General features: G+C 34.4%; 2 protein-coding genes and 1 pseudogene across 3 annotated transcripts; 2 read left to right on the forward strand and 1 right to left on the reverse strand.

Annotated features, from left to right (window-relative positions):
* Window positions 1–824: 824 nt before the first annotated feature.
* Window positions 825–2,529, forward strand: LOC143624525 (membrin-11-like). Its single transcript, XM_077095145.1, has 4 exons — window positions 825–1,059; window positions 1,763–1,883; window positions 1,990–2,139; window positions 2,232–2,529. Exons 1-4 carry the CDS (start codon window positions 827–829, stop codon window positions 2,391–2,393), a joined length of 666 nt encoding a protein of 221 aa, XP_076951260.1. The 5' UTR covers window positions 825–826; the 3' UTR covers window positions 2,394–2,529.
* A 9,221-nt stretch (window positions 2,530–11,750) lies between these two features.
* Window positions 11,751–16,105, forward strand: LOC143624540 (cationic amino acid transporter 2, vacuolar-like; annotated as a pseudogene). Its single transcript, XR_013152135.1, has 14 exons — window positions 11,751–12,053; window positions 12,808–13,009; window positions 13,091–13,175; window positions 13,260–13,401; window positions 13,493–13,611; window positions 13,700–13,796; window positions 13,890–14,062; window positions 14,153–14,219; window positions 14,326–14,484; window positions 14,558–14,831; window positions 14,925–15,033; window positions 15,186–15,298; window positions 15,407–15,482; window positions 15,786–16,105. The product of XR_013152135.1 is annotated as a cationic amino acid transporter 2, vacuolar-like (transcript).
* Window positions 16,106–16,534: 429 nt separating this feature from the next.
* Window positions 16,535–19,442, reverse strand: LOC143624526 (replication factor C subunit 3-like). The gene is made up of 11 exons (XM_077095146.1): window positions 19,321–19,442; window positions 19,119–19,229; window positions 18,985–19,017; window positions 18,412–18,580; window positions 18,147–18,328; window positions 17,912–18,048; window positions 17,739–17,837; window positions 17,572–17,641; window positions 17,418–17,492; window positions 17,179–17,224; window positions 16,535–16,705 (listed from the first exon to the last, which is right to left on the reverse strand). Exons 1-11 carry the CDS (start codon window positions 19,402–19,404, stop codon window positions 16,647–16,649), a joined length of 1,065 nt encoding a protein of 354 aa, XP_076951261.1. The 5' UTR covers window positions 19,405–19,442; the 3' UTR covers window positions 16,535–16,646.
* Window positions 19,443–19,707: the final 265 nt, after the last annotated feature.

Here is a 19,707-nt window from a genome sequence, read left to right on the forward strand (position 1 = left end):
TAATGTGGTTGGTGGTGACCCATTGGTAAAGACAAAACCTTTAAACTACAAAGGTTGGGAGGTCTTAGATTCAAGTCCCACAAATGACAAGATTTCACCGTTAAATACACAATCCCAAACAAATCTTATCAATTTTAATACACTTTGATGATTAGAAACACACATTTGTTTTTTTAACTTGTAAGTTATAAATCATGTCAAGTTTCAAAACCGGACACAATCACTGTGTTCCCGAGTCTCATTTAACGAGGGGAGGGGAGGGGAAGGAAGAGGAATTATAACAGGAAAGAAAGCTAGGGGAAGGAAAATGTTTGATTTTATTTCGTGTTTCTGAGTTTAATAAAAAAGAAAATGAAAGGAAAGGAAATTAAAGATTTTTGCTGTTCCCGAGTTAAGAAGAAAAAAAAGGAAAGTTGCAATTTTTCAATTATACCCTTTAAGTAAACTATAATAGAAATTAGATATAAGGGTAATTTAGGAATTAATAGAAAATTATTATTAAATACAAGTATTTTCTTTTCTAATCTCTCCAATTTTAAGAGGATGATAATATGTTCATATTTTCTAACATTTTCCGTCCTTTCCCCTCTCCTCCCCTTCTTAAAAAACTCTTCGGTAACATAATTTTTTCATATTTTCCTCTCTTTTCGTTCCCCTCCCCTTTTAAATGAGACTCCGGAACACAGCTAATATGACGAATCATGAGACAGCTTAGGAAAATTCCACGTCCATAATTAGACCGGCGGGGTAAACTTAATCGAGGATTACACACTTACAACGAGTTGTTGTAATGATTAAATTGTAATATATTCATTGCCCTTTCGCCATGGCTGTGGCCGGAGGAGTGACTCTGTCGGAGGTGTATCAGAGATCCCGGCGGTTGCTGTTGAAGACGAGAGATGATCTCGAGAGACTCGAGCGCCTGGCCGTGTCCGTGGACTCGCCGGCACTGTCCGTTGGCGTCCGGAGAGACATCTCTCAAATCCAAACCCTAGGTTCGGAGATGGACGCTCTCTGGCGATCTATTGCGTCAAAGCCGCAGCGAGATCTATGGAAGAGGTTCGGTTTCTAGTCATTCTATTAATTATATGAATTTATTTAATTCGATCGAGTTGAATCTGATGTCAAATTAGCTGTAATTACTGTAAGCTGAACGTAGGGAATGAAAATTGCACTATAATATACAAGGCCTTTGATACATGGATTGATGATGATAGCTAGGGCTGTAATGAACTGAATGTCTGCGGGAAGTTCGGTTGTGCTCGTTCCTTTAATAAATGAACGAATGCACATGTTTGATTAAGTAAATGAACGATGTTCATTAAAGGTTTTTAATGCTTTTAATGAGTATTATGTGATTAATTTATATGTAAAATTAACATATGAATATGAATGTTAACAAAACACCAACACAAACTTTGTAGTTGGACTGAACCGTTGACAGTGAGCGTTTCCGGTTAGCCAAGTCAGATAAAACATTGTTTGTGTTCAGTCGTTTGGGTTTGTGAACTGTTCACGAACACGTTCATTTCCTTAATGAGGGAACACAAACAAGATATATTGTTCCGTTAGTTGGTCGTGAACCGCTTGTTTGCCCAATAAAAGCTTTATGTGCGAACATGAACAAGGCCTTGTTTGGTTCGTTTACAGCCCTAATGACAACTGTTAAGGTAAGAAACTAAAAGAGCATCGTGAAATTTGATCTTAATATGATTCAAATTCAACAAAACAATGATACGAATGCGTGATGTGAAATATACAGAAAAGTGGAGCAAGTAGCCGAAGAGGCTGATTCTTTGAGAGAAAGTTTAGATAGGTATATGCAGAGGCAGCAGAGGAGGATGCAAGAAGCACAAGAGAGAGCAGAATTGCTTGGTAGATCTGTATGTAAATTGTTTCTATCACTTTATTGTGTTTGGATCAAGGATTGGTTTCATACACGTCAGCAGTTGTAACTGCAATAATGCTTTTGTTTGAATTTTGATTCAGAATGGTGAATCCTCTCATATTTTGAGAATTTTTGATGAGGAAACACAAGCAATGCAGTCTGCCCGTAATTCTTCTGGAATGTTGGAAGAGGCAACTGCAACTGGCACAGCCATTCTTGCTAAATACTCTGAACAAAGGGAGCGCTTAAAGGTTGTTTAATATATTATGTGTTTGCTAAATGCATATGCATATGTTTGAATAATTTTAATATTTGGATTTGGAATTTAACATCTGAGGTGCAGGGAGCTCAAAGGAAAGCATTAGATGTGCTCAACACACTGGGACTATCGAATTCTCTGTTGAGGGTAATTGAGAGGCGAAATCGAGTTGACCAATGGATTAAATACGCAGGCATGATTCTTACATTAATCATAGTAATTGCTTTCTTGAGGTGGGCTCGGTGATCTCTTCTTGTTATTCACTATAAATAGTATCTTGATGTATTTCAGTCTTATCTTTGCTTTTATTATATACTGGGAAGGAATTTTGGTTGTTAAGAGCATTAGTTTGTAGGATTTGGACTATATAAAGAGTTTCTAATTAGTGTATACCCTTTATTCTTTTTGTCTCACGATTGGCCGAGGTAAATAGGTTTTCTAAATCACACGGTTATGTTCATACCATTTGCCACATTCCTTTGGTATCTAGCAATAGAGGCGCACATACCGGGTTTTTTCCCAAACCGGTTCAAGTTGGAACTGGTTCCTGTTTGGGTCAACAAAAGTCCAAACAGTTTTTTTGTTGGAGCTGAGTTTAAACAAAGTCAAAATGATCAGGTAGGTGTTTTTTTTTTTTTTTTTTGCACCTCTATCTAGTAATAACATTTGTTAAATTTGATATGAAGGTTTCTATTGTTGAGGAATGTTTGTGATCAGGGTATTTGATTTTTCATGTCTGGGTTTGTACACATTTGAGTACATCTTCAAGAATCAAGAACACCTAATGGAAATGTTCGTAGATCTTTTGAATATATCTTAAGAATACAAATGTAGAAAATATATAATTTTCTAATAAAAAAGGGTAAAATGGTTATTCTTTCATTAGCATGAAATCTATTTATATGTGGTGTTTGAGACTAAAAACTTTGTAGCAAGTTGTTTGGATCAGGTCAGCTGTAAATTTTAAAAGTGAATTATTATATGTAATATACACCCTTTGGTCTAGGCAATTCACATTTTTACAATTGCATCATATAAGATTATTATTTTATTTAAAAAGAACTATCTATCACTAGAGGTGCACAAATCGGGTTCATCTTGAAAACCCGAACCGGTCCGGAACCGGTTTTTTTCATACCGGGTAGAAAATGAAACCGGTTCCAGTCAGGAACCGGTTCGGTTCCCGACCCGAACCGATGCCCAAAAATGCAATCTTTTAGGAACCGGGTAGGTTGGAACCGGAACCGGTTTTTACGCAAAAACCGGTTCCACCGGTTTTTTTTGAAATTTAAACAATATAGCCGTTAGGAACCGGTTCCAACGGCTATATAACCGTTTTAGACCGTTGGAACCGGTTTTTTAACTATAAATAGGTTATCTTCTTTCTATAAATAGAAAGGTTTGTTTGTGTACTTGTTAAACCACTCCCAAAACTATAAAACACACTCCAAACCACAAGTAACCTTAAACCGACAACAAATGGCAACCAATGATGACGTTGTTATGGTGATCGAAACAACAAGATGCCCCGATGTTTGGGTTCATTACGATTTGTGTCTCATGACCGACTCACATGAGTTGGCACGTTGCAAATATTGCTCGAAGTTTCTTAAAGCAGCGTCCAACTCGACATTACGAAAACATACGAATAAGTATTGTCGAGAGAAAAGAAGAATGGAAGCTAAAAAAACGGAAGTGGGAGAGTCGTCCGGCTCTACAACCCAAAAATAAGTATTCCCGGGTTAAAACGACGGACTTTGTTTTTTATGTTTTAGTTGTTATGTTTAGTATCGTTTATGTTTTAATAATGTTTGTAATAGTTATTTTTTAGAAAAGGGGTTTGTTAAAGGAGTAGTATTGTAGTTTGTTTTTGAGTTTGGTGGTGAAACAAGTAATGGAAACAACTTATATATAGGTTTGGCCCAAAAACCGGTTCCAACGGCTATATTACCGTTGGAACCGGTTCCAACGGCTATATTACCGTTGGAACCGGCTCCAACGGCTAGTTTGACTTTTGTTTGACCCTTCAAAAAAACCCGTCGGAACCGGTTATTCCGGGTACGAACCAAACCGGTTCCAATTAATAACCGGGTAGGAACCGGTTTGGGACCGGTACTGACATATAAATATTAGAACCGGGTACGATTTTCGGGTACAAAAATACCAAAACCGGGTATTGATCCAACCGGGTTGGAACTGGAACCGGTTCCGGTTCGGTTCCACCGGTTAGGTTCCGGAACCGGTTTTTTTGTGCACGTCTATCTATCACTATCACCAATAAGATCACAAATAAGGATCATAAAAAACACTCAAAAACATGCCTAGTCAGCCGTCACATTAGAAAAATATTTATATTTTTTAAAATCTTTAAAAACCTTTCTAAGACTACCCGCAATGCAAGGTCCTGCATTTTTTGCATACATCGTAGTCATCAGTGCCACATCAGCTTTTTACCCACCATTGCCACATGCACCCTCTCTCCTCTTTTTAACTCCAACTCATCATTTCGAGATGCATCCTTTCTTTCTTCCATGTCACACCTCAACCTAAGGCGGAAATGTAGGGGCGTGATCCGATTATTCACAGCTCGAAGATACTATCATAATATAAATGTGACAATATCTAATTAATTATTTTTATTTCAATTATACACACAATATCCAAATACAATAAACAATTTAGATAGAATTACAGAAATTGTCCTTTATCTTTCACCCAAATTTCACTCGTTGTCCCTGATCTTCAAAATTGATCCCTTTTGTCCTTTACGTTTCAACATCCAACAGCGTTTGTCCTTTTCGCCTAACCCGGTTAAATTTTCTTGTTAAGTCAGGTCATGTGCCTTGCACATGAGAGCAAATTGGTCAATTTACCTATTTAATTAAAAATGTTTTAATAAATAAAAAAACATAAAAAAACTTAATATATATTTATATTATTTCTCTCTCCTCCTTCGTCTTCTTCCTCCATGGCCACCACCAAGCTTTCCGACGGCCACCACCAAGCTCTCCGGCAGCCACCGCCGCCGCCGTCTTCTCCGACAAACAAAGCTCTCTCTCTATCTCCCTCTGTCTGCGCATAATACCAGCCACTGATGCCACCGCTAGGCCACACTGGTTCCCCATCCTCCTCCTCCTCCACTACCAACCTCCAGCAACTACCGCCACCGCTTGAAATTGAATTGGGGTTTGTAAAGGTGGGATTTTTGGTGGTTGGGTGAGCTCATGGATGAACTATGTGAGGGGGTTTCCAATCCCTCCGTAAGTAGGGGATGTCTTCTTCTCGCTATTCCCAACTCAACTTCACATTCATTATTATTATTATTATTATCTTTGAAAACATACACTCCATTCTCAATCGCTACCTCAGACGAATTTCAATTTCATAGACTGTTGACCCAACCTAGGATTCTAATCGGAAATTTCTGAAATTTCCGGTGGCCGGGGTTTTATTAAATGTATGCACAAACACTTCCGGTTTCAAAATATAATACCAATCCTAAAAGCCCTCATCTTACTTTTACTGTGTAAAACCTAACCCACCACAGACCAATTTCACTATATTTCATTCCATATTCGAGTTCAAACATAGGTTTTGCAAGTCACCTAGAGTTATATATCTGATTCGCCAAAATATTCAAGGTAACAGGTGCGATTAGCTAGGATTACAAAGGAAGGATTGCACAAGAAAGATTATGACAAAGACGGCGGAGTGACCGGAGAAGACGTCGGTGGTGGCCGCCGGAAAGTTTGGTGGTGTCTATGGAGGAAGAAGAAGGGGGGAGAGAGATAAAGATATAAATATATATTAATTGTTTTTTTTATTGTTTTTCTTTATTTATTAAAACATTTTTAACTAAATAGGTAAATTGACCAATTTGCCCTCATGTGCAAGGCACATGACCTGACTTAACGAGAAAATCTAACCGGGTTAGGCGAAAAGGACAAACGCTGTTGGATTTTGAAACGTAAAGGACAAAAAGGATCAATTTTGAAGATCAGGGACAACGAGTGAAAGATAAAGGACAATTTCTGTAATTCTGTCAACAATTTAAATATACAATTATGAGCTCAAATAAAGGTTAACTTGATTATATCCTAAGGTCTTGTCTACATGTCCAAACTTCAATCTTCAATACAAGCAATCTGCATATGCATATAAAATGGAGTTTTATCAACATAAAGTTGAGTGAGAATATCACCAGTTTCGACACAACAATATAAATAAGCATGACGTGATAGGTGCGGTAAATATAATCAAAACACAAACAAGTATGTAGACCGTTGCCGAGCGAATCGGGGGTTGGTCACCAGCAGGAACACCTGCTATATGATTGATTGAATAGTAATCCCAATATACGATTGATTGAATGGTAACACAAGTAAGCAGGTAGCACGTATGTTTGATTAAATCACCCACAATAACACGTATGCATTTGTTTGAATATATATATATATATATATATATATAGTATGAAATACGGATACGTACGCGTATGTCCCCAAAACTTTTAGAAAATTGAGTAAAATAGGGGAATGATATAAATCACCTTAGATTAACGATAAGTGAGTATAATTCAGAATAAACGAATCAACGAATAAGTGAGTCGTCCAATACGCGTCAAACGAGATAACCGATCAGAACCTGATCTTTGAGATATGATAATATAAGTAAAAACGAACTTGTGGCCGCTGGAATAAATCCAAACTGGAGTTTAGAACTCAAGTTATGTTTGTTTTAAGATTTAAGCGAGCTGGTACTGACCAGAATCCGAACAACGAGTCGGAAGTCGGGTTTTGGTTAGTAGCCTTAAAATTACGTTACGAGAATAAAAGTCTTCTGGACCGAACGTTGAATCCGACCAGAAGTATGAGAAAACGTTAAGTCAAACTAGTTGACTATTTTGCCCTTTAATGAATTTTAAACGATTTTACCGGTCAACACCCTTCAACCACCGAAATTGATTGAAGTTTATTGACTAGGGAATGTATATGAATGATTTCTATGTTTACAACTTACCCCGGAAAGTGAAAGAATCAAGAGAAACGAAGAGTCAAAGGTCCACATGTATGCAAAGTCAAACGTTTATGAGTGTATCGTCAATAATAATGCAGAAACCGAAGAAGATTGGTGATGAACAGATGGAGGACGGCTGGAGTAGGTGAGTTAGGGTTTAGGGATGATTTGTGGCAGAGAATATATGATATTTTTAGATAGGATTCACTAAAATGAACTAAATATGGTAACTTACTCGTTTTCGAACCAGATGAGCCTTTAATGATCAAATCAACATTATAACCAGTAAATTTCGTTCTTGGACAAGGGTTAATGAATATGGACATGCATCTAATCTTTGGGGGATTTCATGGGGCTTAATTCACTCGGCTATGTCCTAAAATAAGCGATTTCGGACCAAAAACGAACTAGGAATCAATAATAAACGAAACGAGCTGTGCATCACCTCCAAGGCGCCGTGTGGTGGGGAAGGACCATCCCACCACGTTGTGCTCCGGCCAAATAAGATGGAATTTCAGTATTTATCAACTTTAGTCCCTATAGTTTGATTTTAGGTCATTTAACAAACATTTTATGCATAGTTTAAGATTTTAACAACATATAAAGTATAAGGGCCTAAAGTGAACATTATAAACTTAATTACTTATAAACACTTGATTTTCAATAATAATAAAGGTCTAAAAATGTTTCGGTTGGTTCAAACGTAAACAACTACGGGTTTGGAAAAATCCGAAATGTTACATTCCACATCACCATCCTCTCTCCTCTTTTTTTATTTGCGGGGCTCATTAAAACATGGATTTGCATACACTTGGTGCAGTGCGTGCTTCCTACATGCATCCATCTTCAATGCAATTTTTTCCACATGCACATTCTACCTCATCGCACGCATACCACTAATGCATGCATTGGAGGTAGTCTAATAAGGAAACTCAAAAATATTGTCACATCATCATCACCCTTTACATCTTTTTGATTACCAATCTTTTATTTTTATATCTATAATCTATATTGAATAATAATTTATATACTATTCGTTTTAAGAAAAATTTTAAAAATAAAAATTTAAAAGTTAAATATTTATTTTCTTTGAGGGAAAATTAAAATTTAAATATTTTTCGTTTGAGCTAAAAAATAAAATACTAATTAATTATTTATTTTAGTTTATAATGTTTGTTGTTTATAACTTATAAAGTAGTTTTATATTTTATAACTATATATGTATATGTATAAATGATTTATAATATATATATAGCGATACTCACCCTATATATATATATTCAAAACAAAGAATATGATTTTTTTTAATAAAACCCAACCCATGGCCCACCAATACTCCCTTGTCTTGTAAAAATGAGATTCTTGTGCAAGAATGTGATCTTCAAAAACCTAAAAAGAATTTGTCACTCCAATGGTGTTTCGACTAAGAATCTCCACATAAGATGTAAAAACTTCTAAGAATCCTTTATTGGAGATGATTTAATAGCAAAGAAGACATATTGAGAGACATAGATATGATATTTTTATTGATAAAACATTACAAATAAACTTGAGGCTTTTATTTTTATTTGTATGAACTTTATAGGTAAAAATTAGCATTGTTAATTGTGAATTGTTATATGTATAAGCTGATTGAATTTATGTATTTTTTATCATCCCTAGAGTTTCTATACAAAATACTATTAGACACAAAAAAGTCAAATTTGACCTTTTCAGACCCAACTTCTTTGATTAATCGATTGGATACATGGACAAGGAAACCGTTTGCTTTCTCTGATTAACTTTTAATGAGTTGTTCATGGTTGGCTTTGACTTTGTAGGCAGTCCATTACGAAGTTGACCAAAAAGGATGATCATCATTTTAATATTATAGTTTAATCTATTTCAGATGTCAAATTTAACATAATTTAAATACTACGTGGTTCATCTATAAAACTTTTAACTCGTACGTGCTATGGAAATTGCTATTATGAACTTTTAATCTCTTGATCAAGTTCAACGATTCAATCTAGCCTTAAAAAGAATCGCTTAAAAACTTGGCTCGAAGGATTTAACAAGATAGTTGATGATTATCTTCCTAACAAACGCTCAAGAGGCAACATTTATCAAAACTTTTTTTTTAAATTAAAGTTTTACTAATACAAATATAATATCTCAAGGAGCATAGAATTTTAAAAAGAATATTAATATTTTGACTATAAATATTGTTAGCCGATAGCTAAGACCATCCCCCATTTGGCTTAGCTGATTAAATTTATTACGTTGTACTATAATAATATGCTAAACAGATACTATAAAACTATGGTTACAATATAAAAAGGTAGGTTTACGCTAAGCTTATAACGCCGCTAGATTATGAAGGAAGCATAATCTATATTATTTTATAGACCAAGATTCTTCCCCCTTAATCTAATCAAAACTTTTCATTTTGGTCCCTAGGTTTCGTAAAGTACTCATCTTGGTCATGTGTTTGATTTTATTTAATATAAAGGATATACCTTTTCAAATATCATTGTAACAAAAACAAAATAACAATAATTATGTATGTATTGCAAAAGAGTGAGCAAAGCCTCACGTGGAGACCAAGTATAGATAAACAACAAAAAGAAACAATTAAAGATAAAGTAGATAGACCAGGGAATGGTGATGAAGATTGAAGACAAAATCTTACTCTACTGGAAAATAAAAATAAAAATAATTATGATGATATGTCATAATCATATTAAATCATAATTTCTAATCTCTATTCTTCTTAATCCATGCTATTCATGAGTTATGGGTTGAAATCATTTTGACAATTGGGTTATAAAATAGTCAATTTACCATTCTAATATTTTAATATGCCATATCATTTATACTAGCTTTCAATGGGTCATGGGTCAAAACAATTTTAACAATTGGGTTATAAAATAGTCATGAAATTGAAAGTAAAATATTGATTGAAGGTCAAACAAGTAGAAATACAAATACAAGAAGAAAATAATAAAGAACAATCTTTTTCTAAGGTTTTTTTGTTCATTCGATATCCTGTTTTTTCTCATGAACATTATATGTTGCATTATTCAAGGTAACAACAGACATGGTCTAAATTTGTTTATATTGAATAACGATTTGAATACTTGTGATAAAATAACAAATGTTGTATATAAAGAGATTTTATCAATTTTATAAATTTGAGATTCTAGACTTCTTATTGTTTGAACAATATATTTAATTTCTTTTTTATCTTTAATTTTGTTTATTTATTTCAAATAGCAAATCTTATTTTTTGTCATTTAACAAATCCCATGTAATACACGAGTTTAAAAGCTAGTATATAATGTATGAAGATATTGGGGATAAGATTCGCATGTAAATAATGAGACCAATAATATAGAAAAATAGTAGGATCAAGAATTATATGATTAATTGTGTTTCATAGTTTTTCTTCACTATCATCATTTGATTCTTCCATCAATTTGAAAAAAAAAAATAATAATTTAGAGTAATTCTTTTCAAAAGTCGTCATCTTCTTGAAAAAAAGATTAATAGGACAAAGGTCAAAAAAAAATTGATAAAACCTATAATTTTATAAGACGATCAAAGCCAAGTGTCATTGATAAATTGAGACTCATTAGCGAACTCGTTGGACTGTCGAATTTTAACCACTCTTGATTTCTTTCTTTCTTCGTTCTTAAGAGAGATACATGTATAAAATGCTTGAAAAAAAATGGGAGAGATAGATCAGAGATGTTTATAGGACAGATGGGTATTATATCAACACGAGCAAGAGAGCGAGGGGGGAGAGAGAGCATTGAAATCACAGACAACACTAGGCAGTCCAAACCAATCATTTCATGTTTCAAGGAAATCCCGCTGCCTGAATGACCATTGTGATAAATCCCGGTTGAAATATACTCGAAACTGTGACTTTAACGGCCTCCGACACAAGTATCTGCTTTCCCTTAGACTGGCATTTCCTAAACTTTTTTATTCAAAGCAAAATAAACATCCAAACTCTTTTCATCAAGTTCTCATCGCTTTTCTCATTCGAGTTTTCCTAGAAAACTTTGAAACCCCAACATAACATCAAGATCTCAAAGCTAAACACACATATCATGTTCGTTATGGGAACACTTTTTATGCTAATAAGTTATTATATTATCATTATTGAAAATGTAAAAGATTTTATTGCTTAATAATTTGTTTTAAAACCCAGCAAAATCCAGTAAAAATCTAAAAGAGTTTATTGCTTGATTTGTTTAAACCCTGTAAAATCTAAAAATCTAAGCAACAGCCTTTGATAACACTATGGGTACCAAATTGAAACTTCCCAAAACCTAATAATGGAACATATTAAAATTTGATTGGATATAAAACAATAGCAAATTCCAGACCGGCCCCACCACCACCACAGGTGGGCCCACTTACCCAATAAAAACAGTGCTTCAAAATCAGAGCACAAAACACAATCATTCTCACCCTGGCAAACACCACACTTTCACCGATTATCCATCTTGGGATCCTCGGAATCTGCCACCAAATCCATCTTGATTCTTAAAGATTCAAAAAGATTCAATTTTTAATCCAAGATTTGAGTTGGGTATTTCATATTTTTTCTCATTTCTATGCTGGCAGCTTAAAGTTACAAGCTTTGGAACATAAAACCCTGATTCTGTTCATAATTAGGGTTAATTAACAAAACCCCAGTTGGTAATTGTTGAAATCTGGTTGTTTATTAGATGGGTTTGGTTTCGGATCCAAATCAGGGGACTAATAATGATGGGGCAAAATCAGGGTTTAGAAGTTTGGTGAGAAGGAAGAGAGTTGATTCAATTCACTCAAAGTCATCAGATACAGGACATCATCAGTTAGCTAAAGAATTATCAGTTCTCCATTTAATTGCTATAGGTATTTTATGGTTTTATCATAAAATACAGAGTATTATGCTATTTTATTATTTTACATTGATAAAGTTTGAATCTTTGAATTTGTAACATTCTTTTTTATTTTGAATGAATTTAAATTTTTTAAAATTTAGGATTTTTTTATGTTAAAAGTGGTTAATTTTATGGTTTTATCATAAAATACAGAGAATTATGATATTTTATAGTTTTATCATACATCAAGTTTGGAATCTTTGAATTTTTTAAAAAAATTAGGGGTTTTGATGTTAAAGGTGATTAATTTTGGGAATATGGAATGAAATGAATTAGGTGTTGGTTCAACATTTTATGATTTTATCATAAAATACAGAGAATTATGCTAGTTTATTATTTTATCATAGATCAAGTTTGAATTAGAAAAATTTAGGGTTTTTTTTTTGTTAAAAGTGATAAATTTTGGGAATATGAAATGAAATGAAATAGGTGTTGGTTCAACATTTTATGTTTTTATCATAAAACACAGAAAGTTATGCTATTTTATTACTTTATCATAGATAAAGTTTGAATTAAAAAAAAATTTAGGGTTTTTGATGTTAAAGATGATTAATTTTGGGAATATGAAATGAAATGAAATAGGTGTTGGTTCAACATTTTATGATTTTATCATAAACACAGAATTATACTATTTTATCATGTATCAAGTTTGAATTTTTTTTTTAAATTAGATGTTTTGATGCTAAAGCTGATTAATTTTGGGAATATGAAATGAAATGAATTAGGTGTTGGTTCAACAATTGGAGCTGGAGTCTACATTCTTGTGGGGACTGTTGCGCGAGAGCATTCGGGTCCGGCACTAGCCTTTTCTTTCCTGATAGCTGGAATTGCAGCTGCTCTTTCTGCATTTTGTTATGCTGAGCTGGCAAGTCGGTGTCCTTCGGCTGGAAGCGCGTATCATTATTCTTACATCTGTGTTGGCGAAGGGTATGGTTTACTGCTGTAATAGTCATTCTTGTTGTATAACTTTTTGGATGCTGATACTGTTATTATTTTGTAATTGTTTAGTCTTGCTTGGATAATCGGGTGGGCTTTGATTTTGGAATATACAATTGGTGGATCTGCAGTCGCCCGTGGCATTTCTCCTAATCTGGTGCTTGCATTTTACATTATTTATAAAAAGATTTATATGCAAGGATGCTAATTACGTAAAAAGCTCATGAATTTCTTCATTTAGGCATTGCTTTTTGGGGGGGCCGGATAGTCTTCCAGCTTTTCTATCCCGACATACTGTTCCCGGGCTTGATATTGTGGTCGACCCGTGCGCAGCCGTTTTAGTGTTTGTTGTTACAGGATTATTATGTGCAGGAATCAAGGAGGTAGCTATTATAGTTTGGTGTTTACTTATTAATTCATTCTTTTTTTCTTCTTTTAAAAGATTCTTAAAATTGATTGTTTTTTTTGTGACAGAGTACTTTTGTGCAATCAATTGTGACTACCGCAAACTTATGTGCAATGGTATTTGTGATCATCGCTGGTGGATATCTTGGATTTAAGAGTGGATGGGCTGGCTATAAACTCCCAACAGGGTAACTGACATCAAATATTTATACTTATAAATATGCATCAACAAAATCAATTTTTAAAATTTTTTATTTTTTATTCTTTGTGTGACAGATACTTCCCATTTGGAGTAGATGGGATGCTTGCAGGCGCTTCTACAGTATTTTTTTCATACATAGGGTTTGATTCAGTTGCCAGCACAGCAGAAGAGGTACATATAGTTGGATTAAATGATGGACTATATGTCAAATATCTAAAATAATAGTAAGTGCTCAAGAAATTCATGATATTTATTTGTTTACAGGTGAAAAATCCTCAAAGGGATTTACCTTTAGGAATCGGGTCTGCATTATCCATTTGCTGCATGTTATATATGTTGGTCTCTGCTGTTATTGTTGGTTTAGTACCTTATTATGAAATGGATCCCGACACTCCAATCTCTTCTGCATTTGCAAGCCTTGGTATTCATTGGGCCGCGTAAGTAAATATATATATATTTTATTCGATTATCGTTCTACAAAGTTTTTGTTTATTTACGTTAAAGATTATTGTTTGATTATTTCGCAGGTATGTTATAACCATAGGAGCTGTAACCGCTCTCTGCTCGACATTAATGGGCTCACTTTTGCCTCAGGCACTTGAACACATTTTCTTTTATATATTATTAAATAAATGGCAATCAACTCATAATATTTGCAATTTTTATTTTTTAGACTAACTGAGATTTTCCGTTCTTGAAGCCACGAATCCTGATGGCAATGGCTAGAGACGGTTTGCTCCCATCATTCTTTTCAGAAGTGCATACGCGCACGCAAGTTCCTGTTAAGAGCACAATTCTTACTGGTTTTATTGCTGCCACCTTGGCATTTTTAATGGATGTTGAACAGTTGGCAGGGATGGTATGTAATATGTATCATCTTGTCACTTTTAATAATTTATAAGATGTTTAATAGTTTCTTCTTAATGTTGCAGGTTAGTGTAGGCACCCTTCTTGCATTCACAATGGTGGCAATTTCGGTTCTGATACTTCGGTATGTCCCACCAGATGAGGTCCCACTTCCATCTTCACTTCAGGCTGCCATAGATTCGGTTTCTTTGCGTTATAGCAATATTATTAGAACCGAGGAAGCCGATGTTGAGGTCAGCAATGGTCAAATTGGCGTTTCTCGGGGGAAAAATAAACGTTCACACAAAAAGGGAGAGAAATCAGTTGAATATCCTCTAATTGCTAAAGTAGCAGCTGAAGGTTTATAATCTAGATTTCTTAGCATTCATATCCATTATCTCATTATAGAAAATTTGAAGGATTAATGAGTTTTTTTTTTTTTAATATTTGCAGCCTTATTAAATGAAAAAAAGAGAAGAAAAATTGCAGGGTGGACTATAATGCTTACTTGTGTTGGAGCATTGATTCTAACATTTTCAGCCTCCAATCTTGGTATTCCTAGGTTGGTTTGTTTCCTGAGACTTTCCTGTTTTTATTTTAATCAATCTTAACTGCAAAGTGATACGCCCGACAAAATGAATATGTAAAAATAGTTGTTTTATATTCAAGAGTTGTGGTTTATTGGCTCCATTTTGCTGTTGCTTCTATGAACAGTTATTTTCGGTTGGCAGCATGTGGAATTGGTGGAATTCTGTTATTATTGGGTCTAGGTGTGCTCACTTACATCGAGCAGGATGATGCCAGGCACAACTTTGGGCACACGGGCGGTAATATATCTGTTATTTATCTTGTTTTCTTGCTGGAGATATTCATTGTTTTCAACTATAGTTGACTTTTCATGGAAGATTTTAAATCATACTAATTGCTGTGTCCAGGTTTCATATGCCCATTTGTTCCTCTATTGCCGATCCTTTCGATTCTTATCAATATGTATTTGCTTCTCAATCTTGGGTGAGTATTAGTGTCAATTATGCATCTTTTTACAAAGTTAACATTTGACTTTTGAAAGCAGTCAAATATTTAAGTGATGGATGATTAACCCCATAAACAACATTGTGATGGGTCTCACTCTTTTTATAAAAAAAATGATATAATATGATAATTAACGGTAACATTTTTGACCCCTTTACTTATAAATGGGTAGATCAGGCTGTTAAACAGGTCAAAGACGTAAAAAGAAAAAAATTGTTCATTTCATTAAAAAAAGATTTAATGTTATTATTGGAAGACTGTAATTTTGTATGAAAACTGTAGGGCGGATACTTGGCTGCGAGTGTCAATATGGCTGTTGATTGGAGTATTTGTATATGTGATCTACGGGCGGACCCACAGCTCGTTGCAACATGCAGTTTATGTGCCTGCGTCACATGTGGATGAAATTTACCAAAGCGGCGTAGAATCATTGCCTTCTTAATAAGAGGGGCAATAAGAAACATGATCAAACTTAGATTGTTTGGCATGTGTTCACGTTGCGTACCTTGTGATTTAAGTAACCTGTATTATACGTGCTGCAGTTAAAAACCGAAGGACATACTCATTTGATGTAAATATATTTATATACATGCATATGTACTTGTGGAATATTATTAAGGTTTGTGAAATCCTATTGTATTATATTGCTTTCTAATATCTCCAGGTTTATTTATTGAATTATATACAGTTATTTTGCTATCATTTAATATACAATCATAATTAAAATTTAAACACTTAAATATATTAAATAAAAGTTACATATATAAAAAGTTGGCAAGTCTAATCAAGCTAGATATGTAAAGTTTGAGCTCAAGCTAAACTGAGCTTAAATCGAGCTTTTAACAAGCCAAGCTCACGAATGGCCCGGCCGGTTTACACCTCCTGAAGAGATGGATTTGTAAATGGGAAGAGCTCGTTGGTCAGCTTGACAATATTCATTCAAAACATTGACGTTGCAATATTCCTCAAACGTAAAGGTTGTTTCAAGTATAATACAGTACAGCTTAAAAAACAAAAGCGGAGGGTGCAAAATGCAATTTTAACAATAACAGCTAAAACTAAAACTTCAGAAGCCAACATTGATGAGCCCGATACTGTCGGGTCTGAAACACATAACAAGTTCATGCAGTGTCTTGGTGGGCCTCAACCGAATGTTGCAATCAAGAAGCCTTTGTAAATGCTCATGAAATTGGCCACAAATGCTGCAAATAACATGTAAAGAGAGACATATCAACCACCTTGTTTTAGTAACTCGAACAATACAAAAAAATCGATAACATGAAAAAATAAAATCTCATTCTTTTCATGATAAAAACGCAACATTTCCTCTTTTAAGTATGTCTAAACATTGAAGTTACATATGTAAAACTTGTCATTATAATAAAGACTATGGCAGACTAATTATTTTGAAACATGTAAACATGTCACGGATGCAGCGAGTAATTATTTTCTTGGTATTGAAGGTGGATTTTGAATCTGTATATTTAATCATGTCAAATATTATCATAAGCATAAACTAATTATGTGTTGCATAATGATTTCAAAAGGTAAACTGCACATGATGATGCTGTTGAAAGAAGATGAAAGATAGAAGCTTAACTGATTCACAACTCAGCCTAATACATGCATGTTAGAAGCAAATATTATAAAAATACTATTGAGATGCATAACATACCTTCAAGGTGAAAGATAGCTTTCTGTCCAAGACGCATCCTATGTTCCTGAAAAATAAAAAAAATAATAATATAAAGCAACATTAGAGAAACTATTTACTCCATTTGTTCAATTACAAAAGTAACTTATATATAAAAACAATGACGGGGAAATAAGTGATTTAGCATAAAACTTCTAAAAAAGGAGATATTAGAGTTTTAAGAATCTTTGATAAAACATTTATCATGAACATGAACTTACATAATATGCAGCCCAATAACAGACCTCATGCTTCAATTCAGCATCCAGTTTCTTCAGCAATTCAAAAAGCAGCCTCTGAATAAACAAAAAAGCTTCAGTTTCAATTAAAATGCTAAAAGATAAAATGAGTAATCTTGCAACAAGAGATTATAACCTTTAATATGATTTCAGGAGGAATACAATTGACGAGTAACTCATACAACTTTCCACGAACTTGAAACAACCTATATCAATAAAAAAGCATAAAAATAACTTAATGACCCAGGCATATTATCATAAAATAACAACTTATATTGACGAGAAAGTTTACAAATGACAAACCTTTTAGGGCTCTGTTCTTTCATAATGTCAGATGCTATCTCAGTGACATACTGTTCCCAGTCCATTGGTGGAATTACTTGATTACTGGTAAATGGGTACCTATGTGAAAAATAATCTCATTTAACATTGCATTCAAAACCAACGCGCACAAAAATTTCAGAACTGATCTCAACTGTTGGACACGACAAGTCTCAAATGCCAGTATTGCCCTCCTTAAACTCCGAGCTGAGTTTTTAGCGATACGAGCAGCAAATCCAGGAGGAAGTTGTAACCCTTCTTTCTTTCCAATAAATTCCAAAACTTTCACTATCTGATTTACAAAATCAAGCGTGCAAAACATTGTAGTTTTTCATAATACAAAATAATAATTAACATCCATGAGCATTAAATTCAAATTCAAATATAAACCTCATCTTCTTTTGGTGCATTGATTCTGATATTAAGACAACGAGACCGCACTGCTTCAGTAACCTTTGACGAGCTGTCACAACACAAAATCAATCGGCAAGAGGCACTGTATTTCTCCATTGTTCTTCGTAAAGAATGCTGTGCTTCTCTTGAAAGCTTATCAACCTCATTCAGCACCAACACTGATACAAAAACCAATAACAAAAAAGATCAAACCACGGGCTGTTACTGACATAAATCGCTTAAAGTAGATTTTAAAGCCAACCTTTGAAACCCTTCTTTCCTTTGGTGTCAATTGGTCTGTTCTTTGCCATTTCTTTGATGATTTCTTGAACAACGTACCGGTCTTGAAACCCTGCATCACTAGGGCTCAATTCCACATGGTGGGTGCTTGATAGAGTTGTGAGTTCCAAATCAATAACTCTACTTCCAGCCTGCAAAACAACCATATTGAACTCCATACGTCACACAACACATGAACATAAAAAATGCTGTAAATATATGTATTTCCAGTACTACAAGTCGGTACCTAGGCGTCGATTAATCACTAGTCGGTACCCCACCGACTACTCACCGATTAATCGGCTATTTGATAAAAATGGGTCAAAATTGAGAATGTTATATTAAAATTTGGTGCATATATGTATATCTAGCAAATCACATATATATTCCAATCTGATTAATCCCGATTATTCGCTAGTCCCCACCCCACCACTCGACAGGCGAGTTCTACAACACTGATTACAGGTACTTGAAATGCAGGTTTCAATCTTGCATTAATAAACTGTTTGCATAATCAAGAATAGGTATAATTAAACTTTAAAATGAACACACTTACATCTACTTTCCAGCTTTTGTTCTCTACTTTCACCTGTGATAAATTAATCAAATTCAGTAAAAATAAAAAATAAATACAGATTCATTGTTAATATAACAGAAAAATCTAAGTTAAAAAAAAAAAAAAAAAAAAACCTTTTCAGCACTAGCACCAAACATCTGTCTGAGCAGGGCCATAATTAGGGTTTTCTTGCCAGAACCCGGTGGGCCATAGAACAATAGATGTGGGCAATCTTGCTCGGTGACCTAAAGCATACATACATGATCAAAATCCAAACTTTGTAAATAAAAACCCTAGCTTTTGAAGTAAAATGATAATAATAACAGTAGAGGGTACCAGTTTCTTGAGATTCTGAGCAACATCTTGGTGAACAAGAACCTTGTCAAGGGTTTTAGGTCTGTATTTGTCCACCCAAAGCATGATTCAAGATCAGTGGATTGATTGGTGTTGTCAACAACTGGCGGGAAACGATCAGAAGAAGTGAGTGTAGGGGCTGTTCTTGGAGCCAGTTTAATAACAAGGCCCAAACCGGGTGCAACCCGATAAACAGGTGTTCAGCCCGGCCCGATAGCAACCCCAGACCGGTTTGAGCCTAGCCCATTTCCAACCCGACCCTACCTGTAAGTTTGTTTAGCGGTTTGGACTTCGAATAATCAAACCAGGTTAAGCATCGACAATTTGGGAAAAACGGGTTTTTTTACCCCTACTCAAAACCGGGTTTTT

Source organism: Bidens hawaiensis, unplaced genomic scaffold (assembly GCF_021521415.1).
Source record: "Bidens hawaiensis isolate Kalapana, Puna unplaced genomic scaffold, B.hawaiensis_p1.1 tig00003857_1, whole genome shotgun sequence".
In the NCBI taxonomy this organism is placed as follows: domain Eukaryota; kingdom Viridiplantae; phylum Streptophyta; class Magnoliopsida; order Asterales; family Asteraceae; genus Bidens; species Bidens hawaiensis.